Raw genomic sequence first — 21,483 nt, forward strand, 5'->3', positions numbered from 1 at the left:
CATGTTTCTTCCATATAAGTTCTTAATATCTTGTGGTAGGCCAATAGTGCATAATAGAATTTAATGGCATGCCTTTCCTTTATTAGAAGATTAACAGCTTAAAACATTTAGTTATCTGGCTTTAGGATGGTGCCTGAGGAGTCTGATGGTAGTGAGAAGAGAAGTAGAAAGAAAAATGTGTGCATGAAATAAAGACCAGCTCTTTTAAGTGTAAAACAAATATTGGACTTGAGGGTGCAATCGTTCAAAATCATAAGTTTGAGTTTTGGTATGCTCACTCTGAACTGAAAAGTGCCAATCAGCACGTTCAGATAAGAGCACAAAGATTCTCTGTTTGTACATTCTCCAACTCCATCCCAGCCAAGGAGTGAGTCTTAGGAAACTGACTTTCACTCCTTGAGTCATAAATTTGCTTTTGATTGTCACATCTCTATAGATAGCAAATTAGAACATGATGTACAGTTTAGGAAGCACATTATTTCATGACATTAAATTTATTTCTATAATTAAAAACTAGTTTTTAAGAAATTTGGGAGTGTAAACCAGTTATTCAAGCTTAATTGGGGTATTTTATAAAATTTGTTTCAGTAAAAGGTCTGTTTCAGTGGTTTAAAAAGCCAACTTGAAAGCTCAATATACAAAGAAAATACCTAAACATGAGGGAAGGGGATGTTGGAGAGGGGGGGGTCCTAGAGCTCTGACCACTCTATTCCTCTTCCATGGTCTTTGAGGTGTTTCAGTAGCCCCTTTAAAAATCACAGCTTAAACCAAGGTAAATGATTCCAAGAGTTCTCAATATTTACCATTACATTTCACATATTTTAATAAAAAACTCTTTGGGAGAAACATAAGGCATATAGGTGTTTTTATTGGGTGTGCCAAAAGATGAGTTATTGGCTTCAGAATACAAATGAACTTATTGGCAAAACAGAATAGATCAATCAGAATAAAATATTTTTCTTTAAAAAACTAGGGGAACAAAACTGAATTAACTTTTTTTCTCTCCATCCTAGAAACTACATAGCTGACTGTATTTCACAGTAGCTAACCCATGTGAATACAGGACAAGCTATGGTTCTCACCTGAAAGTGGCCACGAAGTTCACTGTGGGCCAGCCTAAGACAAAGGATTTCAGGGCATTGGTGTTGCCTTCTCCCACTTCATCCACACAGCTTGCCGTCCACATGTCACTTAATTTTATTTTATTTTTTATCTTAAAGTTGTTGTTATATCTAGAAAGATAAAAACCAGACAGGATTTTTTGTTATTCTGTTTCTTAAATTTTATGAGAACTTCTATACTTGTTATAAGAGGACAGTTTTCACTAATCATGGGCAAAGAACGTCTTATTCATTTTTCTTACCTTCAGTGCCTACCACAGTAAACTGTAACGTTTGGCTACCTTAGCCCAAAAAGGCCGTTGAAACATTTGATGTATTGGTCCTCATGCCTCCATTTATGGCAGCAAATAGCCATAAACTGGCAACTTTATTTTTCTATACGTTAAGCATTGCATTTGGATCAAAAACCTAATTTTAAACTTACTGCTGTTATAAAAAATTAATTCTTTTATTATTTACAATTTGCTTATTTCCAAAAATATTTGAGTGGCTGAATAAAAGATTAAACATAAACATTATTTATTAAAATATTTATAAAAATTTCACTTTATATGCACTAAAAAATATAAACTGGAATTAATTAGAGAAATTTACAATGCATTTCCAACTGAGTGGTTATGATTTTCTAGTCTTTAGAAGCAAAGATTATTTTAAATTTCCTTTTTAAACCATTTCCCCTTATATTTTGGCTAAAATTGAAAAAGCTGTAGCCTAAAAATAGACCCTAAACTAAGCTGAAAAAAAAAAAGATGCCAGGAAGTATTATATTTAAGTAGAGTTGATACAATTAATATTTATCTCTGGGTACAAAGAAGGTGATTTACTTTTAAGCTGGCAATGAAATTGCTTTTTGATAATTTCTATCTAATCCCCCCTACAACCCTGATATTGACACTATCCTATCTCTTGACCTAGTTTACAGATTTAATGCTCATAATGGACCTGAGATTTAAAGAGTTAGAAGGCACTGGTAAGGATAAAGAGAATGCCCAGGGAAACCTTGGTACTTCCTATCATTCAGAGCCATTTATGGAAACATTAAAAGCTAAAATGAAATCAAAGATGCTTCATATGGAAGTATCCCTAAAACTCCTCATGGAACATTTAAAGCTAAAATTCTTCAGTAGGATTTATAAAATGTAAAGGGATTTTTCAGGAACTATACATGAAGAATAATCTAGATTCAAAGCCTCATCTATGCTTCCTGTAGGGCACACAATATAAGTACAATAGAAAAGTGCCTTGAGGCACAATGCCTTCATTCCATATTTCATTTCAGTATTTTTCACCCTATTGTTATAAATCATTCAATTTTTTAAAAAGTAAAATCCTACTTCTTTTTTTTTCTTTTAAAAATCTTATTTCTTGATGGCAGCTATCTAGGTAATATAAAACTGAAACTATGAATCTTTTCCAAGGAAAAGTATGTTTCCATATCTGTTTTCATACATTTTGAGTTTTTTAATGCAGGCCTCTCTTTATATTAGATACTTCAAATACCATGTGGGAACTTGTATACCTATTGATTTGGAAAAAGCCATTCCAACGATTCCTTCCCTAGATCAATAAAGTACCAAGATTTCCACCTCATTATACAAAAAACAAGGAACTGTCCCAAAGTGTAAACAATACTTCCATTCTAATGGCCAATATTTATTGAGAACTTACCATTTGCCAGTCACTGTTAACACTTTACACAAATTGTTAAGTTTAATCCTCAAATATTTTAGAGGTGAGGAAATGTTGTCACAGGGAGGTTAAGTAATTTGCCAAAAGTCAAACAGCTTAACTAGCAGAGCTAGAATCCGAACCTGAGCAGGGTTGACTCTTGAGCTTGTTTATGCTCATAACCATTAGGTATCTATAAAAAGCCCTGGATATAGCCATTCTTACAAAGCACCTGGAGGTGACTTTGTATCCATGAAGTTTCCTTCAGCTTTACTATCTTAAGACTTACTTTTTCAAATCTCCTTACCTACAAGGCTTTCTGATGGGACTGTTTATTATGGAAGTAGGGGAGAAATCTCATGAACATTTATGTCCATAAAGCTAGAGGTACTAGTTTAAAAATATTTAAAACAAGTATTCCAATAAAGCTTTATATTAAGATGGATAGTATTAGGGTCAGTGTGTATCTTCAGATTTTTCACTCTCAATTTCTAACAGTATTAGACTATTCCAATGGAAATTTAAAAGTATGAATTCCAGTGAACCGTTGAAATACACAGGATTCTAGAGAGATTTCCCTTCATTCTAAGATGGAGATGGTCTATTAAATACGTTTTGGGGTAGAGAATATGGTATATTCCACAAGTATCTGATGGTAATTCTACTGGTAATGAATTAATAATCAGAACTTTTTTTCTCCTCATCTTTTTGACCTACACAGAATTCATAATTACTTCCCTATTTGTTTAGGAAATAAAATATGAGAATAGTGACGGCTTAAGAGGGTATGAAATAACTACTTTCATTTCCTTTTAGTAAATTCCAAATAGGTGCTCTATGGCTATTAACAGAGATAATATCAGCTTCTTTCTAAATACTCTGATGCTCATAAACATTGTTTTTAAAAAATGTAAAGCCCTAATTCTATAGGAAAAATAACTTTTAATTCAGCTTTCTAATGAATATCAAAAGTGGTCCCTAAGGTCACATCCAGGTTTAATACTTGCTCTAATTCAGTATGGAAAAGAATGACAATAAACTCAAAACAATTTTAGGCAAACATTGTCAACATTCAGCATAAAATGGAGCAAATAAAATACCTTAGCCAAAGAAAGAAAGACTTTGGGCTTTCGTTGTTCTTCTTTATCTAACTCCTTTAGATGGTAGGTTAGGTTGTTTATTTGAGATTTTCCTTGTTTCCTGAGGAAGGCCTGTATTGCTATAAACTTCCCTCTCAGAACCACTCTAGCTGCATATCATAAACTCTGAAGTGTTCTGTTTCCACTTTCATCTGTCTCAAGGTATTTTCTGATTTCTTCCTTGATTTTTTCATTGACCCATTGGTTTTTTTGTAGCATGTTGTTTAGTCCCCACATGTTTGTGACTTTCCCATTTTTCTTTTTGTAATTGATTTCCAGTTTCATACAGTTGTGATTGGAAGATGCTTGATATAATTTCTACCCTGTTAAATTTGATGACACGTTGTTTTCTGGCCTAGTATGTGATCCATCCTGGAGAATGTTCCATGTACACTTGAAAAGAATGTGTATTCTGCTGGGTTCGGTTGGAGCGTGCTGTAGCTATCTATTAAGTCCACCTGGTCTATTAAGCCATTTAAGAACACTGTTGCCTTAATGATCTTCTGTCTGGATGATCTGTTCATTGATGTAAGTGGGGTGCTCACATCCCCTACTATTATTGTATTATTGTCAGTTTCTCCCTTTTAACATTTTCTCTCTTTTAACATTTGCTTGATATATTTAGATGCTCCTGTACTGGGTGCATGTATGTCAATGAGTATAATACCTCTTCTTGTATTGATCCCTTTATCCCTACCTAATGCCCATCTTTGTCTTTTGTTATAGCCTTTGTTCTAAAGCCTACTTTATCTGATGTGAGTATTGCTACTCCAGCTTTCTTGTCTTTTCCATTTGCATGAAATATCTTTTTCCATCCCCTCACTTTCAGGCTGTATGTGTCTTTAGCTGTGAAGTAAGTCTCCTGTAGGCAGTATATAGATGGATCTTGGACTTTTTAATACAATCAATGTTTTTTGACGTATTTTTTTCCAATGACATTTAAAGTGATTATTGATAGGTACTCTTATTGCCACTTTGTTACTGGTTTTCTGGTGTTTTTGTTTTCCTCTCTGTTCCTTTTTTTCTTCTGTTTCCTTTTTTCTTGTGGTTTGATGATTTTCTTTAGTGGAATGTTTGTGTTCCTTTCTTTTTAGTTTTCGTGTATCTATTGTAGGTTTTTTTATTTGTGATTACCATGGGGTTCATATATGTTGACGTATATCTACTTGTTTTAAACTGATAGTCATTTAAGTTCAAACACATTCTAAAAAAATCTACATTTTTTCTTCTTTCCCCCATATTTTGTGTTTTTGATGTCCTATTTCACAAGTTCATATTTATCCCTTAACTGTTTATTTTAGTTATAGCTGATTTTTACAATTTTTGTCCTTTAGACTTCATAATGTCTTATTTAAGTCATTGATCCACAGCCTTTACTGTATATTTTCCTTTATTAGTTGTATGTTTCCTTTTCTGTAATTTGTTACTTCTTGTTGTAGCCTTTTCTTTTCTACTAAGAGAAGACCCTTTAACATGTTTTAGGGTCAAGTTAGTACTGATGAGCTCTTTTAGTTCTTGCTTGTCTGAGAAGTTCTTTATCTGTCCTTCAATTCTGAATGAAAACCTTGCTGGGTAGAGTAACCTAGGTTGTAGGTTTTTCCCTCTCAGCACTTTTAATATATCATGCCATTCTGTTCTGGCCTGCAAAGTTTCTGTAGAAAAATCAGCTGATTGCCTTACGTGACACTTTGTTTTTCCCTTGCTGCCTTTAGAAGTCTATCTTTAACTTTTGCCATTTTAATGTGGTATGTCTTGGTGTGGGTCTCTTTGGTTTCATCTTGTTTGGGACTCTCTATGGTTCCTGCACCTAGTTATCTGTTTCCTTCTTCAGGTTTGGGAAATTTTCAGCCATAATTTCCACAAATACCTTTTTGGCCCGTTTCTCTCTCTCTTCTCCTCTGGCACCAGTATAATACAAATGTTAGTATGCTTGATGTGGTCCTACAGTTTCTTTTTGATTAGTGATTTTCATTATTCTATCTTCTAGATCACTTATGCATTCTTTTGTATCATCTAGTCTGTTAATTCCTTCTAGAGTGTTTTTCATTTCAGTTATTGTATTCTTAAGCTCTGACAGGTACTTTTTATATTTTCTAGTTCCTTGTCAAAATTCTCACTGTGTTCATCTATTCTTTTCCCAAGTTCAATTAGCTTTTTTATTACTATTACTTTGAACTCTTTATCTGATAAGTTATTTATCTGTTTCATTTGTTGTTTTTTCAGGGTTTTTTTCTTGTTCTTTTGTTTGAAACAAATTCCTCTTTCTTCTCATTTCGTTTAACTTTCTCTGTCTCTATGAAATTAGGTGAATACTTACCTATCCCAGTCTTGAAGCAGTGTCCTTGTGTGGGAGTATTCCTATTCAAGTATGTGTGTTCTCAGTGGCTTTGGTGGGAGAGCTGGATCTGAATTGAGCGTGGGTCATATCTTCCCCCAGGGTGTGTTGGCAGCTATCACCTTGGTGAGAGGTAGGGCTGGAGACAGAGGCCTAGAGCCAGAGCCAGGTGTAAACTAGAGCTTCTCTTATGTTCAGTAGCTGTCACCACCCTATTTGTGGCAGGGTCAGGTCCATACTGTTGGAGCAGAAGCCCTGAGGGTCAGATATGAGCTGGTTCTGTTCCTCTAAGTATGCACTCTCCCCTCTCCCAGCCATGGTACCTTCACCCCAGAGGGGAGTAGCGATGCAGCAAGAGGGATTTGGAGCAGGCACCTGGTGCAGCTAGGGCGCACACTGGGACGGCTCCAGCATGTCAGTCAGAGCTTCAGACAGCTCCTGATCTGCTGCCCTCTGTGAATGCCAGCAATAAACATCTTTGCCGCATTTAACTGCAGTGCTGGGTCTGAGCTGGCTCCATCCCCTGCAAGTGCTCACTTGCCTCGGCAACATTAGCCTTCATCTTAGTTGGTAATTGCGCCAGAGTTAGAGGCGAGGCTGGGGTGTTCACTATTGTCAAAGCCCTGGGCAGTTTTAATCTGCTTCCTCTGCCTTGTTTTGGGAGTAAGCAAGAGTGTGTCCATTTCTTCACGGGTGGAGTCTCGGTTTCTTACAGCCCTCCTGTCAGTCAGTGGTTTTCAAACCAACTAAGGGGACTTGTCTTCCTAGTGCTGGCTGGGGTGCCCAATATGTGGTTCAAACCCCTCCCTCCCCAGGGAGGATCTGCAAGCCCATGATATCTCCCTCCTCTTCTCTGTCCCTTCCTAGGGATGTGAGTCTTGACCTGATTGCTTCTCCTCCCTTCCTTCCTGACTCCCTGTGGATCTTTCTTTACAGCCTTGGTTGCCAAAGAGTCTTTCTGCCAGTCTCCAGTTTGTTTTCAGTGAGAATTTATTTTCATGTAGATGTACTTTTGATGTGTTTGTGGGGGGAGGTGAGCTCAGCACCCTCTTACTCCACAATCTTGATCTCCTTCCCCACCCACATCTTATTTGTGACATGGCATAACTTAGGTGTGAGGGTACGGATAGCAGAAAAAAGTTTACTATTCTCTAGTGACAAAAAATCTCTTTGATGAGATTGGATTTGTTAAACTACTCTTTTATGATGCTTCATAAACAGTGAGAATGGGGGATGGAGCAAGTTGTAACTATCGTGTTCTAGGTTGGATGATAACTGCACTGGCATTTAGTGTTGAGCGAAAAGTGAATTCTTTTGGTTACCTCTAAAGTATATTCCAAATAGTCTGCGTCCTTCCTTTAACTGCCATTTCCCCAGATAAAGTCTTCAGTATATCTCATCAGGACTACTACAATAACCTCCTGTCCAGTCTCCTTGCTTCTACTCTTTTCTGTCCTCTAATCCATTACCTATCATAGCCAGAACGATATTTTAAAAATATGTACATTATTCTACTCCCCTAATTAAAACCATTTGGAATAAAATCCAAACTCCTATCATAGCCTTTGTGGTACCCATCCTCCAAGATGGCTCCCAATGATCCCAGCTTCCTAATACTCACACTCTTCTGTAGTTCCCTTCCAATTGTACCAAGGTTGATCTGTGTGGCCAATAGCCTACATCAGAAATGATGGTATGCTACTTTCAAAATTAGGTTATAAAAGACTGCAGCTTCTATTTTAGGTGTTCTCTCCCTTTAACACTCTCTTCCTCACTCTCTTGGATCTTTCACTTTGAAGGAAACAATACCATGTTACAAGCAGCCCTGTGGAGAAACTTACATGGAGAAGAACCCTGGAAAGCCGCCATTGTGGAACTGAGGCCTGCCAGGATCCATGTAAGTGATCTGGGAAGTTTCAAGATTCTCTCCAGTTACGCTCTGAGAGGACTCTAACCCTGGGTCAACAGCTTGACTGCAACCTCATGAGGGCCCCTGAGCCAGAACCACTAGCTAAGCCATTCCCAGATTCCTGACTCAGAGAAAATGTATAAGACGTTTGTAATCATAAACTGTTATGTTTTGGGGTAATCTGTTATACAGCAATAGATAATTAATAGATAATTAATGCAGCCCACAAAGGTCCTGATAACTTGATCCTTGTCTATTTCTCCAATCTCAATTTATATTACTCTCTTCCTGCTTATTATGCTGGCCTTCTTTTAACTCCTCCAAAGGGCCAAACTTTCCCTACCACCCTTGTACCTGCTGTTCCCTCTGCCTAGAATACCCATCTTCCTAATATCTGAATGGCTAGTTGTTTTTCATTCTTCATTGATTTTTTTTCCCCCCGACTATACCTACCTAACATATATCCCATATTTCACTTCACCGTATTTTCTTCACAGCATTAAGAACAATTTGTCATTTCTCCCTACACACATTAGAATGAAAGCATCAAAAAGCAGGGACTGTACCCATCACATTCTTCACCGTATCCCCTTTATTTATTCAGAGCATGGCACAGAGTGGGACTTAAATGAATACTTGTTGAATGAATAAATAATTGCAACATCTTTTCAAAACCAAATCAAAACAAAACAAACATAAAACTCACTTCAGATATTAGTATGGTAACAGAGGCCAGATATTCTTACAGTGAACATTGAATAGAAAGGTTACCTTTGTTGGTGGAAATGCAATTTTATGATAACCAGGAGAGAGTGTCCAGTATACCTACTTGATTTTGGCCACGATAAACAGATCATTGAACAGGAAAAGATGTCGCTCCTGCCTCTGCAGACCTCTTTTCAGTTCTACCCGGCCATCAATTAACAGAGTCCTATTGGAGCACAAAAATGATGACAGAAATGCACATGTGTCCACGTTAGCAGAAGGACTTTCCCTGTAACAGATCAAACACCACAGATCTTTAGTCAAATGATCAAATATAGGATTGAGTTTCTACAAAAAATTATAGGTTAAATTTGGTCAAGAAATATAAAGCTCTATAATTTTTTTAAGGCAATGGCAGTTTTCTAACAGGTCCCTCAGTCTGTCTCCACATGGTAGCCCTTAATATTTTATTATAAATTTTTTTAAACAAAAAGCAAAATTAAAAGTTTTATAATAAACATATGTATATCCCAAACTAGATTCTACCATTAAAATTCTACTGTACTTGCTTTATCAGATACCTATCTAACTCTCTCTCAATTAACCCATTCTATTTTTGACATTTCAGTAAAAACTGCATACAGCAGTACATTTCCCCCTAAATACTTCAGCATGCATATCATGTACAATGAAATGCATAATTCTTAGATGTATATTTTCTGAGTTTTGACAAATGTATTCACTTGTGTAATTTAAACCCTTATCAAGATATAGAACATTATTATCACTCCAAAAAATTTCCTCTTATCCCTTTTCAGTTGTTATATTAATTAGATGAAGACGGCCTCTATGTATTGGCTCAAGTTGTTTATCTCTTTGTTGCAGGCTGAGATCCATTAGCTCCAAAGTCTGCTGGAACTAAACTAACATTTTTATACACCCAATTATTTAAAAAATATCCCAAAACAAGCAGATTTTTAACCATTTTATAGCTTGCCTGCTTTGTATACTCCACAAAACTACACCCACACCTGCTAGCCATTGATAAGACAGAGCCTTGTGGTTATAAGACCCAAGTCACTACTACCTTTGGAGCTCTCTGACCCAGACTCCCCACCGTGCTACTGAGCAACATCATTTAGACATGTAATCTCCAGAGTCACCCACTCCAATCTCCTTCACCTCAGGAATTCCCTTGCCCTCCTCCTTTTTTGGATGGTGGTCCTTTGGCCATAAACCTCTAGATTGTCTCATGCTGTAAGGGACTTCCTTTCTTATGCAAACCTGTCCAAGGGTCATAGTTTTTTCATTGATCAGCCCCCAAGTCCCTCAAGTTCCTTACAACAGTCAATCCCTACTCCATCAACCCCAAGGCAACCATTATTATGATTTTTTTCCCCACTGAAGATTAGTTTTGCCTATTCTAGAATTTCATATTAACAAAACCTTAGTATGTACTCTTTTCGTGTAAGATATTTCTTACTCAGCATGTTTTTGTTACGTTTACTAGTAATCCATTCCTTTATATTGATGAACAGTATTCCACTGTATAAATATATCAGTTTGCTTATTTATACTCCTACTGATGGACACGTGGGCTCTCTCTAGTTTTTAGCTATTATGAATAAAACTGCTATTAAACTTCTATTGGTCTTTTTTATGACCTATGTTTACATTTTTCTTGGAGAAATATCTCACAGTGGAACTGCTGGGTCACAGAATAGGTGTTATGTTTATTTTTAGAAAAAAACTACCAGTAAGTTTTCCAAAGTGGTTGTACCAATTTATATTTTCAACAATAGTGCAGGATAATTCTAGTTACTTCACAACTGTGTCAACATTTGCATTATCAATCTTTTAAATTTTGGCCATTCTAGTGGATATATAGTAGCGTCTCATTAAGATTTTAATTTGCATTTCTCTGATGACTAATAATGTTGAACACATGTTCTTATTGGTTACTTGTATATATTAATTTGTGAATTGTCTCCAAATATTTTGCCTACTTAAAAAGATTGTGTTATGTATCTTTTTATTATTGAGTTGTAGGAATTTTTTTTATATATCCTGGATCTATCTATCTATCTATCTCCTGATATACATATATACAAACACATATACACATATACACATACACACCTATATACATATACATATATATACACATATATATATCCTCTGTCAAATGTTTTGCAAATATTTTCTCCCAGTCTGTGATTTGCCTGTACATTTTCTTAAAACTTAAAAAGTTTTTAATTTTGATGAAGTCTAATTTATCATTTTTAAAATGGTATTTGTTTTCTGTGTCCTTTCTAAGAAATCTTTGCCTACCCCTAAGTCATGAAGATACTCTCCTATGTTTTCCACTAAACTCTGTATGATTTTAGTTTTTACATCTAGGTCTATGATCTATCTAAAATTAATTTTGGTTTATGGCATAAGGTAGGTGTTAAACTTCATTTTGTTTTTCTATACGAATACCATATTGTTCCAGCACCATATGCACAAAAGGATTTCCTTTCCTCAGTGGATTGCTTTGGTACCTTTGTTGAAAATCACATGACTGTAGACCATGGGTCTATTTCTAGGCTGTCTATTCTGTTTCACTGATCTTTTTAAGAATTAATCTATGCCAGAACCACATTGCCTTATTATTCTATCTTTACAGTAAATCATGAAATTAGGTAGTATAAATCTACCAACTTTCTCTTTTTTAAAATTGCTTTGGATAATCTAAGTCTCCTATATTCACATACACATTGTTGAGATTAATGAAGATGAAGAACACAGGAGAGAAAACACATTGTGGCTGGGGAAGAAGAGATGAGTGCAGCTTCAAATGTACTGAGTGTGAAATTACCAGGGGACTAGGTGCCATGGGGCGATAAGGCAGGCAGCCAGCACTTAAAAGAGATGTCATATTTGTTATCATACAAAGACAGTTGCATACAAATACTATGGGAATGACTAGAACTGCCCAAAGGGGCAAAGAATAAGAAAAAAGGCAGAAACACATCCCTGAAAAAAAATGTAATCTGAAGGGGTGAAGAAAGGAGGAGAATCTGTGAACAAGATGGAGAGTAAGTGAATAAAGCAGCAGAAAAAGAATAATAAAAAGCAGTGGTGGTCTGTAGTACTGAAACTGGTGAAGGGGATAACAAGTTGAAGACTGAGAAGATGTCTGGGAAAAAAGTCATCAGTTGTTCATTAAGACCTTCAACAAAGCAGTTCCAGGAAAATGGTGAGGGCAGAACTCAAATGGTCTAGGGTTTGAGGTGAGGAGTGAAAAGAATAGTGAAGAATTAAAGCAGTAAATCTGGTTATTTTTCAACAGCTTAACACTAGAAGGTGACTTTAAGAGGAAAGGGAGGAAGAAGAGAGAAACAATACCTAAGCCCTGAAGGTAGGTATCATCCCTTATTTTACAGATTTGGAAGCTGATGTTCATAGCAGTTAAAACACACTGCTATTAAGTGAAGGGGACTTACAAGTTAAGTATGTTCAAAACACTTACTTTAAAAAATTCCATGTAGCCTTTCAAAAGGAAAAGAACTTCATTCATACTGACTCAGATTCCTCCTCCACCCATGGCAGTTGAGCTCAGCAGTTTAGGACTTGATGGGGGTAGGGGAGGGTGTGGGCTAATCTAAGACTTTTTCCTAAGTAGTGTGACATGGTGAGTTATTTTGGCTGCCTCAGTTTCCTCACTGTAAAGTAAGGCAGTTGGAGTAGAAGGTCTTTAAATTCCTTTTATAATTTGTATACGTGACTAACTATATTAACATGTACTCAAAAGGTGGAATTAAGATTACTGATGAGAGAGGTTGGGCCAAGGCAGCAGAAGAGAAAGACCTTGAGCTCACCTCCTCTCACAAACACACCAAAATCACAACTATATGCAGAACAACCATTGCTGAAAAAGACCAGAACCTATCAGAAAAGATCTTCTACAACTAAGGACATAAAGAAGGAACCACAACGAGATAGGTAGGAGGGGTGGACTTGTGATATAGTCAAGTCCCATACCCTAGGGTGGGTGACCCACAAACGGAAGAATAATTACATTGCAGAGGTCATCCCACTGAAGTGACAGCTCTGAGCCCCACATCAGGTTCCCCAGCCCAGGGGTCTTGTACCAGGAAGACAAGCCCCCAGAGCATTCAACTCTGAAGGGAGCAGGGCTTAATTTCAGGAGCCCCACAGGACTGGGGGGAAATAGAGACTTCACTCTTAAAGGGTGCACCCAAAATCTCACATGTACCAGGACCCAGGGCAAAAGCAGTAATTTGATAGAAGCCTGGGACAGACCTATCTGCTGGTCTTGGAGAGTCCCCCAGACAGGCAGGGGGTGGGTGGCTGTGGCTCACCCTGGGGAAATAGACACTGGTGGCAACCATTCTTGGAAGCTTCTTCTACTACGTGGAAGCTGGTGCTTGCAGGTGACATTGTGGGATGCTCCCTCTCGCTCATTAGTGCCAAGACATAGCCCCAACAGCCTGTAGGTGTCAGTGCTGGGATGCCTCAGGCCAAGCAACTAACTGGGTGGGGACAAAGTTCCACCCATCAGCAGACAGGCTGCCTGAAGACCTCCTGAGTCCACAGCCACCTCTAGACATGCCTCTAGACATGGCCCTGACCACCAGAAGGCCCTGGACACAGCTCCATTCACCATTGGGCAGGCACCATCTCTGGAAGCCCCTGGGTCCCCCACTGCCCTATAGGAAGCCTGCACTAGCCTCTAGACCAGTCTTACCCACCAGGGGGCAGACACAAGTAAACAACTATCCTGCAGCCTATGGTACCTGGCCTGCTCACAGCAGGCCAGACTTTGCTGTGAGACCAGCTGGGCCTCAGCCCTGCCCACTAGCAGGCTGACACAAGCTCTGAGACACCCTGGACCCCATACCCAACTGTATCAGGAAACCCTCCCCCAACCAGTGACCTGACACCAACTCTGGGATCCCTGGGCTCTGCAACCAGATTCCAGGACCCAGCTCTGCCTGGCAATAGTCCAGCATGAACCCCAGGACCTGGCTTCACCTACCAGTGGGTAGGCAATAGCCCTGGAGTCTTCTGGACCCTGACTCTGCAAACCAGTGAGACAGCATAAGCCCCGGGGCCCCCTGGGGTTCCACAGTCAGCCACTTTGTGACCCAGTCCTAACAATCAGTGGCTGGCAGCCTCTGCACAAGGCAAGACCCTGGGCCATCCAAGCCTCCAGACCATCTACATAGTCAGCCTGCCACAACAGAAGGATACATGCAGCCCTCATAGGGGAAACTTCTAGAGCATATAGATTGGGTGATGAGAGGGGAGTGTGCTACTGGAACACATAGGACATACCCTACAAAAGGCAACTTCTCCAAGGTTAGTAATCATAACCAATCTACCAGATATATAAAAATAGAGCAACTTAGGCAAAATGAGGCGACAGAGGAAAATGTTCCAGACAAAGGAACAAGATAAAAACCGCAAGAAAAGAATTAAGTGAAGTGAAGATAGGAAATCTACATGAAAAGAAGTTTAGGGTAGTGACTGTAAAGGTGATCAAAGAACTTGGGAATAGAATGGATGCACAGAGTGAGAAGTCAGAAGTTTTTAACAAAGAGTTAGAAAATTTAAAGAACACACAAACAGAGATGAAGAATACAATAACTGAAATGAAAAATACGCTAGAAGGAATCAACAGTAGACTAAATGATACAGAAGAATGAATCAGCAAGCTAGTAGCCAGGGTAGTGGAAATCACTGATGCTGAACAGCAAAAAGAATTAAAAGGAATAAGGACAGTTTGAGAGCTCTAGGACAACATCTAGTGCACTAATATTCCCAATATTCCCAATACAGGGATGCCAGAAGGACAAGAGAGAGTGAAAGGGGCAGAGAACATATTTGAAGACATGAAAACTGAAAACTTCCCTAAGTTGAGAAAAGAAACAGTCTCATACAGAATCAACCCAAAGAGGACAACCCCAAAACACACTGTAATTAAAATGGCTAAAAATAAAGATAGAATACTTATGAAAAGCAGCAAGGGAAAAGCAACAACTTACCTACAAAGGAACTCTCAGAAGGCAATCAGCTGACTTTTCAGCAGAAAATCTGCAGGCCAGAAGGAAGTGACATGATATATTTTCAATGATGAAAGAGAAAAATCTACAACCACGAAATCTCTACCCAGCAAGGCTTTCCTTCAGATTTGGAGGAGAGATCAAAAGTTTTACAGAGAAGCAAGAGGTAAGAGTTCAGCACCACAAAACCAACTTTATAAAAAATGTTAAAGTGATTTCTCTAAACAGAAAAGGCCACAACTAGAAATATGAAAATTATGAAAGGAAAAATCTCATTGGTAATGGCAAATATACAGTAAAGGTAGTAGGCCAACCACATATAAAGCTAGTAGGAAGGTTAAAGGACAAAAGTAGTAAAATCATCTATATATACAGCAAGTAGTTAAGAGATACACAAAAGGATGTAAAATATGATGTCACGAACAGTAAACACGGGGGGCAGGTAAAAATGCAGGGTTGTTAAACTGCTTTCAAACTTAAGAGATCAGCGACTTTAAATAATTGTGTATACACACACACACACACACGGCTACATAAAAGCCTCATGGTAACAATAAACCAACAATCTATAATAGATATACACAAAAAAAGAAAAAGGAATCCAAACATAACACTAAAGACAGTCATCAAATCACAAGAGAAGAGAATAAAAGAAGAAAGAAGAAAAAAGACCTACAATAACAACCCCAAAACAAGTAACAAAATGGCAAGAAGAACATACATATCAATAATTACCTTAAATGTACATGGACTAAATTCTACAATCAAAACACAGAGTAACTGAATGGAAACAAAAACCAGACCTAAATATGTGCTGCCTACAAGAGACTTGCTTCAGATCTGAAGACACACACAGACTGAAAGTAAGGGTATGAAAAAAGATATTCCATGCAAATGGAAATCAAAAGAAAGTAATGTAAGTATTGCTACCTTATATCAGACAAAAGAGACTATACAGTAAAGACTGTTAAAGAAGGATACTACATAATGATGAAGGGATCAATCTAAGAAGATAGAACAATTATAAATATATATGCACCCAACATTGGAGCACCTAAGTACATAAAGCAAATGTTAACGGGCATAAAGGGAGAAATCGACAGTAACACAATAATAATAGGGGACTTTGACACACCACTTATATCAATGGACAAATCATCCAGAAAGAAAATCAATAAGGAAACACTAGCCTTAAATGACACATTAGAGCAGAAGAACTTAATTGATGCATGTAAAACATTCTATCTGAAAGCAGCAGAATACATGTTCTTTTCAAGTGCACACAGAATGTTCTCCAGGATAAATCACATGCTAGGCTACAAAACAAGGCTTGGTAAATTTAAGAAAATTGAAATCAGATCAAGCATCTTTTCTGGTCACAATGCTATGAGACTGAAACCAATTACAAGAAAAAAAATGCAAAAATCATACACATGTGGAGGCTAAACAATACACTACTAACCAACCAATGGATCACTGAAGAAATCAAAGAGGAAATAAAAAAATACCTAGAGACAAATGAAAACAAAAGCACAATGATCCAAAAACCAATGGTACTCAGCAAAAGCAGTTATAAGAGGGAATTTTATAGCAATACAAGTTTACCTCAGGAAACAAGAAAAATCTCAAATAAACCATCTAACGTTACACCTAAAGGAACTAGAGCAAGAACAAACAAAGCCCAAAGTTAGTAGAAGGAAAGAAATTATAAAGATCAGAGCAGAAATAAATAAAATAGAGATTAAAAAAAACAATAGAAAAGTTCAATGAAGCTAAAAGCTGGTTCTTGGAAAACATAAACAAAATTGATAAACATTTAGTCAGACACTCAAGAAAAAAAGGGAGAGGGCCCAAATCACTAAAATCAGAAATGAAAAAGGAGAAGTTACAACTGACACCACAAAAATTCAAAGGATCACAAAAGACTACTACAAACAACTATATACCAAAAATGCACAACCTAGAAGAAATGGACAAATTCTTAGAAAGGTAAATCTCCCAAGACTGAACTAAGAAGAAACAGAAAATTTGAACAGACCAGCTACCAGTAATTAAATTAAATCAATAACTTAAAAACTCCCAACAAACAAAAGTCCAGTACCATATGGCTTCACAGGTGAATTCTACCAAACATTTAGAGAAAAGTTGACACCTATCGTTCTCAAACTATTCCAAAAAATTGCAGGAGAAGGAATATTCCTGGGCTCATTCTATGAGGTCAGCATCACCTTGATACCAAAACCAGATGAAGATGTCACACAAAAAAGGAAAATTACAGACCACTATCACTGATGAATACAGATGCAAAAACCCTCAACAAAATATTAGCAAAACAAATCCAACAACACATTAAAAGTATCATACACCAGGAACAAATGGGATTTATCCCAGGGATGCAAGTAATTTTCATTATCTGTAAATCAATCCATGTGATATATCACATTAAGAAACTGAAGAATAAAAACCATATGATCATCTCACTAGATGCTTTTGACAAAAAGCTTTTGACAAAATTCAGCATCCATTTATGACAAAAACTCCCCAGAAAGTGGGCATAGAGGGAATAAACCTCAACACAATAAAGTCCACATATGACAAACCCACAGCTAACCCCATACTGGATGGTGAAAAGCTGAAAGCATTTCCTCTAAGATCAGGAACGAGTCAGGGATGCCCACTCTTGCCACTTTTATTCAACACAGTATTGGAAGTCCTGGCCACAGCAATCAGAGAAGAAAAAGAAATAAAAGGAATCCAAATTGGAAAGGAAGAAGTAAAAACTCTCATTGTTTGCAGATGACATGATACTATACATAGAAAATCCTAAAGATGCCACCAGAAAACTACTAGAACTAATCAATGAATTTGGTAAGGTTGCAGGATACAAAATTAATGCACAGAAATCTCTGGCATTCCTATACACTAACAATGAAAAATCAGAAAAAGGAATTAAGGAAACAATCCCATTTACCATCACAGCAAAAAGAATAAAATACTAGGAATAAACCTACCTCAGGAGGCAAAAGACCTGTACTCTGAAAACTGTAAGACCTTGATGAAATAAATTAAAGATGACACAGATGGAAAGATATATCATGTTCTTAGATTGAAAGAATCAATATTGTTAAAATGACCATGCTTCCCAAGGCAATCTATAGATTCAATGCAATCCCTATCAAAACACCAAGGACATTTTTCACAGAACTAGAACAAATAATTTAAAAATTTGTATGGAAACACAAAAGGCCTTGTACAGCCAAAACAATCTTAAGAAAAAAGAAGAGAGCTGGAGGAATCATGATCCCTGACTTCAGATTATCCTACAAAGCCACAGTAATCAAAACAGTATGATACTGGTATAAAAAGATACACATAGGTGAATGGAACTGGAGAGACCAGATTAATTAATTATTAATTAATAATGTATTGGTCAATAATAATGTATTTGGTCAATTAATCCATTACAAAGGAAGCAAGAATATACAATGGAGAAAAGACAGTCTCTTCAATAAGTTGTGCTGGGAAAACTGGACAGCTACATGTAGAAGAATGAAACTAGAACATTCTCTAACACTGATATACAAAATAAATTTAAAATGGATTAAAAACCTAAATGTAAGATTGGAAACCATAAAACTACTAGAAGAAAACATAAGCAGAACTCTCTTTGACATAAATTGTAGCAATAATTTTTTGGATCCATCTCCTAAAGCAAACAAAATAGAAGCAAACATAAGCAAATGGGGCCTAATTAAACTTAAAATCTTTTGCACAGCAAAGGACACCACTGACAAAACAAAAAGACAGCTTACTGATTGGGAGAGAATATTTGTAAATGATATGACTGATAAGGGGCTTAATATCCAATATATATACACAGCTCATACATCAAAAAACAAATAACCTGATTAAAAAATGGTCAGAAGACCTGAACAGACATTTCTCCAAAGAGGACACACAAATGGCCAAAAGGCACATGAAAAGATGCTCAACATCGCTAATCATCAGGTAAATGCAAATCAAAACCACAATGAGGTATCACCTCACACCTGTCAGAATGGCTATCATCAATAAGAACACAAGTAACAAATGTTGGCAAGGATGTGGAGAAAAGGAAATCCTCATATACCATTGGTAGGAATGTAAATTGGTGCGGTCACTGTAGAAAACATTATGGAGGTTTCTCAAAAAGCTAAAAATAGAACTACCATTTGACCAAGGAATTCTACTCCTGGTTATATATCCAAAAAAAATGAAAAACACTAATTCGAAAGATACATGCACCCCAATGTTCACAGCAGCATTATTTACAATAGTCAAGATATGAAAGCAACCTAAGTGTCCATCAACAGATGAATGCATAAAGAAGATGTGGTATATATATATATATATATATATATATATATATATATATATACACAATGGAATACTATTCAGCCATAAAAAAGAATGAAATTTTGCCATCTGCATCAACATCGAATGATTTGAAGGGTATTATGTAAATTGAAATAAATCAGACAGAGAAAGACAAATACTGTATGATATCACTTATATGTGGAATCTAAAAAATACAGCAAACTAGTGAATATAATTAAAAAGAAGCATACTCACAGATTCAAAGAACAAACTAGTGGTTACCAGTGGGGAGAGGGAAGGTGAGAATGGCAACATAGGGGTAGGGAATTAAGAGGTACATGATATTATGTATAAAATATGATATAAGGATATACTGTAAAACAAAGGAATATAGCCAATATTTTATAATAACTGTAAGTGGATAATAACCTTTAAAAATTATGAATCACTATATTGTACACCTGTAACTTACATAATATTATACATCAACTATGCGTCAATAGAAAATTAAAAAGAAAACAATAAGATTACTGATGAGAGGGAAACTCTGTGAAAACAACCCTATCCTAAAGTATAGTTTATAAAGGCAAGGATAAGCATACATGAAAGTGGCCTCAGGGAAACAAGCCAGTGTAAAATCCAAGCAACAGTAATAACAATAATGACAAGAACTAAGAGATATTTCTTGTATTAGTCTAATTTTTAAAGGAGCTCAAAGAACAAGAATTTGTCAGGGTCTCCATCAAAGTATAGGGTATAAGAGACCATGCTCTGTCATTCCAAGTATCTGGCTCACATGGCAGCTGCAATAAATGGAGATTCTGGCTTATCTATGTTTCTTGGATTTGAATAGTATGGGTATCAGTGTCTGATCTCTCCTGGGTATACTAAAGGGCTGAGAACCACACACTATCGTGATAACTCTCTGAGGTAATATCTGAGTAATCAGCCATCCCTTCCTCTATTACAGTTGTTCTTAAAGTGTGGTTTCCCCACAAGTAGCATCAGCAACAACTAGGAACTTCTTAAAAATGCAGATTCTCAGGGCCACCTCAGACTTACTGAATCAGAAACTCTGGAGGGTTGCCTGAGCATTTTGTATTTTAACAAGCCACTCAGATTATTCTAACGCACGCTGAAGTTTGAAAACTACTGTTCTCTTCCGACTCTCTAACACTGGTTCTAACATTCTAAAATTCTACAACTGTGTTTTTAAACTAAGTATAAATAGCATTTATTTCTAAAGGTAAAGTGAACTTTTAAGATTTGTTCCATCATTTCCTGTGCTTTTTGAGCTATAGTTACCATTCCAAATAAGTGAATTCTGTTATGCTCACTAATTACTAATTAAGCACATACTATATATAATTTGCAGAGATGCAGAAGTGAATAACAAGGCAAATAAATCAACTGAAGTCCTCAGAAATAAAAGGGAAATGGAGTTACTATGTTTAATATTATAGATTGGAATTAAACAGAGAGAAAGACCCAGATCCACCATCACAGAGAAAAATCCTTCCTATTTCAAAATCTTCTGGGGTGGGGGAATAGGAGGAGGCATAATAGCATCTTGTATTATGTAGTGATTTTCAAATTTATAGAAAACAAGAATAAAATTTAACTTACTCTTGTGAAAACGGAGCAAGGACAAGGCTAGCAAGCAATGAATGAATGAAGAAATGGCTAACAGCATTTTACATAGCTCTAGTTTCTTAATTGCCTGGCAGGAAAATTTTGCAAGGGGAAAATCATTTTTTGCATTTTGGCTTTACGTATTCAATGAATAACTGCTTTCTGATTACAATGATAAACCATTAGATAGTAGTATCGTTTAAACCAGGGATCCTCAAACTATTACTCAGAGGGTCTGATAGTAAATAGTTTAGGCTTTGTAGGCCATCCATATGGTGATCTCTGTTGTCAAATATTCAACTAGCCATTGTATGGCAAAATTAGCCATAGATAATACCTAAAGGAACAGGTGTGGCTATGATCCAAAAAAACTTTATTTATAAAAACAGGCAGCCTCCCTGGGCCATAGTTTGCTGACCCTAGTTGAAATAATATTACTTCTAAAACATTTAAATGCTTATAAATAAAGACTAATCTGAAGTAATTAGGGAGTTAAAAAGAATTTTTTTTTTTTTTTTGGCTTGGGGTTAGCATCGACTAAAGGTTA

The 21,483-nt window shown here is 36.7% G+C and overlaps 1 protein-coding gene across 3 annotated transcripts in view; it reads right to left on the bottom strand.

Moving 5' to 3' along the window:
• ARHGAP20 (Rho GTPase activating protein 20) overlaps positions 1-21,483 on the bottom strand; it is a 149,558-nt gene that overhangs the window by 61,693 nt on the left and 66,382 nt on the right. The window contains exons 3-4 of one of the 3 annotated variants that reach the window (XM_082476851.1): positions 9,002-9,103; positions 1,083-1,232 (exon numbers count right to left, since the gene is read on the bottom strand). In XM_082476851.1, coding sequence (XP_082332977.1) covers positions 1,083-1,232; positions 9,002-9,103 — 252 coding nt within the window. Of the gene's footprint in view, positions 1-1,082; positions 1,233-9,001; positions 9,167-21,483 lie in introns of those variants that run through there. The other 2 variants (XM_082476850.1, XM_082476852.1) reach the window with 2 other exon arrangements.

Source organism: Balaenoptera physalus, assembly GCF_965194825.1.
Source record: "Balaenoptera physalus genome assembly, chromosome: 10".
Taxonomy (NCBI): Eukaryota; Metazoa; Chordata; class Mammalia; order Artiodactyla; family Balaenopteridae; genus Balaenoptera; species Balaenoptera physalus.